We start from the raw sequence: 6,000 nt of genomic DNA, 5'->3' as shown, positions 1-6,000 counted from the left end.
ACAAAGAGACTGAAATGAATATATAGAGAATCTATCCTCGTCTGTTTTTACTGTTTCAAGTCAGTTTGTTCAGTTAAGCTCTGAAGAAGCTGCTCTCCTATCATATATAACATCTGAAATGTATAATATCAACAAGCTCTTTGATCCCTTCACTCTTTGTGAAAAGATAAAACAATGTCAAGAAGAAAGCCATCTGTGAAGATTAAAACAAAAATTAATGGAAAAATGTCACTAAAACCACCTCTAAAAAAACACTCCATTATTGACTCATTGTCGTTTTTCTAACCTTTAGAAAAAAAGAAACTTTTCTATGGAGCGTAATGTTTAGGAATGACTTACGAATTTATCAGACAAGACACTCAGTACGCGTGAAATACATTGGGTTATATTACTCACAAAAAGGCAGCCACACCTATGTGTCAGCAACACTGCACTTTGTCACAGCAAACGATACAATAGCTTCATAAAATCTCTCTCGTTAAAAGTGATTTCCAGTCATTTACATGTACACTCCGGGTCGATATTACTCTCTGGAAGATCCCAGCAAAAAATGAGCCAGCAGAGGGCTGGTTTACCGGTGAAGCACAATTCACAATTTGTGCACAATGGTCTCATCATTTAAATCAGCAAATGGAATACCAACACAGTTTCCTCTGCGCTTTGTGTTTGACGGTTTCATGTTTTTATCCTCCCTTTACATCGATCCATCTGTACTGCATCTTCTCCCTCCAGTAATTATTTGGATGATTCAGATGGTTATGGTCCATCTAGCAGCACCCCTGCTAGACATCCTCTAGAGATGGATCCATGGCTGCACTGATTCATTGTTCCAGTGTGCTGCACTGTTCAGTCTACTGGCCATGGAGGGCACTAGCATATCCATTCACTGCCATTAATTCATGAGCAACGAATAACATTTCGCTCCAACATTTTATACCTTTCCACGGCAATGCCTTAAGCAAATGCTGTGTCTCACTCTTCTTTTTTTTTCTTGGGTCCTCTTATCTGAACCTTCTTCATCTTACTGATTTCCATTTACATTCATCTTTGCATTGCTTCCTCACATCACATGCATCTTCTCCCATAGAAGTGAGGGAGAAATCGCTGTTCTCCTTCACATCGGCAACCGCTCATAGCTCGCCTGGGCAAAGAGCAAATTCCTTCTCTGACCATCCAATCGTCCTGACTGCTAATCACAAAATTCTGAATTTCATTTCAATAATCGTACCTCTCCCAGAAGTACGGGGGGGAACAAAAAGAGGGAGAAAAAATACATATCAGGGATGTGCCGAGCTTCTTCCTCTTTTAGTTTGTGTTTTCCTATCAAGCCTCGCTTGAAGATTACTGATCGGAAATCCTGATCCACGAGCTCGAGTCATGCATGAAATATCGCGACACGTGAGCAGGAGTGTGATAGTCACGACTGAGACTGTGGAAAATGAGTCTGTGCTCTTTTTTCTTCCCACCCTGTCCGCTTCTGCACCGACGTGTTTACACATCATCCCCATTGGAGTAATCAGGACGATCGCGATCGTTCCGTTCCTGGCAGCGACATAGCACGGCAAAGGAGGGAGAGTGCTCTCCCCTCCCCCCGTCTCAGTACACATGGTCCGTTTTGCTAAAGGAGTCCCGACTGGATTCGTCGCCGTCGCTGTCGCTGTCCAGCAACGAACTGGGCGTGTCGGTGGCGCCTCGCGAGGGTCCAGCATCGGAGAAAGAGCTTAGGCTGGAGGACTGCGAAATGGCCAGGTCCTGCGTTACCAGGGCAACCTGGGGTGGGAGGAAGAGAAGGAAACGAGAGTTACCTGGCTGTCAGACATCCTCCTTATCAAACTACACGGCACTCACTTGAAGTTGAAACTTATCGAAGTCTAATCGCTATCAAGACAGAGCTCTGCGAAAACATGTTCTAGTTGGGCTGTACGTGATTTTTTAAAAAAAAAATTGGCAACATTTTTTTGTCTGTTTCTTTCTTCATTGACCACTTATTAAGTATTACAGATTTCAAGAATAGGAGAACAGAGACAATGGTTTCAGGTTTATGCAGACCAGGGAAGAATCACAACTAATTCAAATTGAAAACTGATACAGACCGGTGTAACCTGAGAGACATACAGTTTACTTTGGCTCACTATGAGGCAAGACCATTTTGGTTAATACTCTTTACAAGTGATGTGGTGATACTAAGGAGTGGGAAATAAAACACAACAAAACAAAACAAAATCAAACAGTATTCAGACAGACGACAATTTATAATGTTTGCCAGACATTTTAGGTGACATCCTGTTTCTGCTGTATTTATAGAGTCATAACCACAAGATGAGTGTTGATTCACTATAAATTTGAATTTAATCAACCAATGTTAATGCATCCATCTTTTGATCAAAGGTGATAGAACAACAGAAAGTATCGTAAACATCAGCTTCTTGACCTCAAACGAACTAATCTGTATCCCAGACTTTTCACTGTTCCAGTATCCCACCAGTCGTTGGAGAACACTGGCTCACTGCCATCACCACCACCATTTCTTGCAATAAGCCAGTTCGTAATTAGCTCATGTGCACGTTAATACAAATGACCTATTTTCTTAGTCGGTTAGGCACTTCACTCGTATTCAAAGCAACTGATGCGCACCGAAAGTTTGCCCGGCATAACAATTTATGGAATTCATGTTAAACAAAAAATGATCTTGCACAGCGAGACCAGGTGACCAGCATGGTCCGTCAAACAACCCTCAGGGGAAGTATCCACTTCTTTGTTTTGTATTGAATACATTAAAACATGTTTATATTCGTATTGCGAAATACCAGGATTGCTGTCAGGTGGATGTAATGGCAAGTATCATGTACAAGGATTGCATGAATAATCATTAATGACATATGCTTATCTCCGTGAATTTAAAAACCATCATGCGTTTTGGTACCAATGACCTTTTTCTGCTCATGTGCAAAGTAGAACTACGAATGGCTTATTTGACCGTGTGGGGGCGGGTTCTACGGGTCAGCCAGCCTTACCTCGGCGTCACTGGAAAGGGGAACAGCGAGGGGGGAGAGCTGGGGGTCGCCCGGTAGATGAGGCCTGGATGTACCCTGTGTTTGGATCCCGCTGGGACCAGCAATGATGGAGGTACTCGTGGCACTGCTCTGTGACTGCTTGGCCATATCTTGGGACGCACCAGGGGGTGAGAACAGAGAAGATTACCAAAAGTTTGGATAAGTTTCAATGACAATATATTATTCCCTTCATTACTGCAATATATCTCAAATCAACGTTATCCTGAATCATAAAAACTATATATGCATCATACACATCACATATTTCACACCTATTCCAATATCACTGGATGTAAAGACCATTCAAGGTTTCCAGCCATGTGAGACAGTAAATGTGTGTTAATTAGCATGTGGTCACTACAGACAGGTTAATAGCTATCATCACACTACATTCTTTAAAGGGAATCAAACTCAGTTGTCTCATGGACGTGAGATCTTTATAGACAGATGGCCACTTAGGCATGTCTGCCTGTGTGTCATGTATGTCCACATTTTAAGCATGTTGCTTGTAAATTTTTCAGAGTGAACATTTCTTGTCCGATACATATTCACAAATCATATAAATCTGTGAAGGTGTGTATCTATACCGTATATTATTGTATCAATCTTTCTGTCTTTTTTTTTTTAACCTGTGCAACTTCGTTTACATTAACAGTGTTTTCGGAATGACAGAAGACAGAATGAGTATAAGCAGATATGATTAATTGCATTCTAGTCCAAACATTCATAACAAGAGATTATTAAAAGAGAGGGGTGGGGATATGGAGGGGGAAAAGGAGTTTGTTGGCAGGGATGAATTAATGCATTCTATTGTCAAAGATCCATAACAAGAGAATACTATACAAGCTGTTATTTTCGTGTACAGATATTTTTGCGAATGAGGAGGTCAGAGACACTATCGCGAGATGTTGTTTTCGCGAATTTTGACACCAACGGTATCATAAATGCATATTACCTTAGTGCAATGCGACAATTTTGTGTGCTGTTCAATTCACGATCTGACCGTGATTCGTGAAATTTGCAAAAATTAAACCCTCTCGAAAATAACAGCTTAAACAGTATTGAAAAAGAAGGGTGAGGATATGGAGGGGGGAGGTAGAGGGGGGAGTGGGGTAGGGGGTTTCTTAGCAGGGATGAGTGGTGGTCTTACCCAGGAGGTACGGCTCCAGAGTCTTTGGTATCATGGTCTTGGCCCTCTCCAGGTCGCTCTGTGAGCACTGACCCTTCTCCAGCCCGTAGGCCATTCCCATCCGCTTCAACACCTCGATGTCATCGTGGATCTGGAACGTGTCGTTGAAGTTGAAGAGGTACTCATACCTGGATTGATGAGAGAGAGAGAGAGAGTTTGAGTTTGAGAGAGAAAGGAGGCTGAGTGAAGGCACTGCTACGTGACACCAGGGGCACATCTCACAGTAGAGACAGTTTGTGTGTTTGTTTGTCTGTTTGTTTGATTTCCATTTGAGAAGATGACTGGATAGCCCATATTCTGCTGCACCAGCGAGTCTTCAATGTGGTCCAGCTGGATATGAAGCAGCACCACTTCACAGGGCTATGCATCCTGGGGGGCATTTCATGAACCGTTTTGTCAGATACTTTTTTGATGATATTAAATGAATTTGTTTGAAAGTTGCTTTTAAAAGGACTTTTGTTCAATTTCTGTCTCCCCTTTTTTTTTTTGGCAGCAAGGCTTGTTACACTCCTGCCTTCAGCCACACTACTCCACTAGAGTGTACACTCTGCAAATTGTTTTGTGCCTGTCAAACAAAACACATCTATACAAGACACATCCGCGGAAAGATATCGTAAACCCATACTCAGCTGGGGGAGGGGACAGGCATGTGACGTTCACACCAACAATCGCCCTGATTGAGCACTCACTTGTCATTCGATATGCTGCAGTCGATGACGGTTTTCTTGCTGGTATTGACGATGATGTAGGGGAGGTGAATCGCTGAATTGGTGGTCGGAGGGCTGGACCCGCTCTCTTCTAGCCTCTTGTTTCGTGTCACGAGGTTCTTGAAGGCGATTTGCTGCATTGGGTGTAAGGGGAAATCAATGGTTAGAGGATTGTCACTAATTGAGGGATAACACACAAACACACACACTGCACTTCATTTCACTCTGTCAAATTGTGGCATAATTGGAATGGCATTGATCTATATTCCATGGCATGGATTAATTTCATATGCACGGCAGGCGATGGATACATGCTAACCTGTTCCACTGATACCACCAATATACTCCACACAGGTTTGTAAAATGTATGAAGGGCTGTCTCCAAAGTCACATTTCTCAAATCACATTTAATTGCAACTTTACCAAAAAGAATCAATGCACCTGTGATCATTTCTAACCTTGAATCATAACTTTAAACCTTGACCCAATGGTACTCTGAGATTCAAGCAAACTTCAATTTTACTCAAATATTGTGAAAAAGAAACGGACAATAACTTCCTACAGTCTGCCCACTTCCTCATTTGGATAAATTCATAAATCTTTAGCTCCTGTGTAGTAACATTAAATGTGCAAATCGAACATTTATGAATATGCAGTAATAGTATGCAAAAACAAGATATGCAGATGATATGTAAATAGTCCCAGCTGAGCAGTTTCCACACAGGAGGAAGAGGATCAGATTCACATACCAGGTAATTTAGACAGAATGTGTGCATGTAAACAAACTTTACCCTTTAACTCTGTGTTGTTTGCCAAATTATATGACCATAGATGTCTGAAAACTAGCTGGGAATGAATAGAGATTATCTAATCCCATAATCCTCACTGTGTCACCATGGCCTTTCTGTTGGACTGGGGCACATTGTCATGCCTCAGTGGGGTGTTTAGCTTACAATTAGGTCAAGTTTGGAGGAATTAGCTGGATGCTGATGGAAAAAAAAGCATGGCGAGTTTAACAGCTGTGTGCCTGGCAATGTAAAGGGTTGACCAG

General features: G+C 42.0%; 1 protein-coding gene across 1 annotated transcript in view; it reads right to left on the bottom strand.

Moving 5' to 3' along the window:
- Positions 1–315: 315 nt before the first annotated feature.
- The window catches only part of LOC139744773 (transcription factor Dp-1-like), a 63,270-nt gene continuing 57,585 nt past the window's right edge, over positions 316–6,000 (bottom strand). The window contains exons 9-12 of the mRNA XM_071655194.1: positions 4,932–5,083; positions 4,204–4,370; positions 3,015–3,163; positions 316–1,770 (exon numbers count right to left, since the gene is read on the bottom strand). Coding sequence (XP_071511295.1) covers positions 1,597–1,770; positions 3,015–3,163; positions 4,204–4,370; positions 4,932–5,083 — 642 coding nt within the window. The 3' untranslated portion in view covers positions 316–1,596. The remainder of the gene's footprint in view (positions 1,771–3,014; positions 3,164–4,203; positions 4,371–4,931; positions 5,084–6,000) is intronic.

This window comes from Diadema antillarum, unplaced genomic scaffold, assembly GCF_040938485.1.
Source record: "Diadema antillarum isolate AM-2024a unplaced genomic scaffold, OU_Dant_1.0 seq00001208_RagTag, whole genome shotgun sequence".
In the NCBI taxonomy this organism is placed as follows: Eukaryota; Metazoa; Echinodermata; class Echinoidea; order Diadematoida; family Diadematidae; genus Diadema; species Diadema antillarum.
This window is presented reverse-complemented; position numbering and strand designations above follow the sequence as displayed.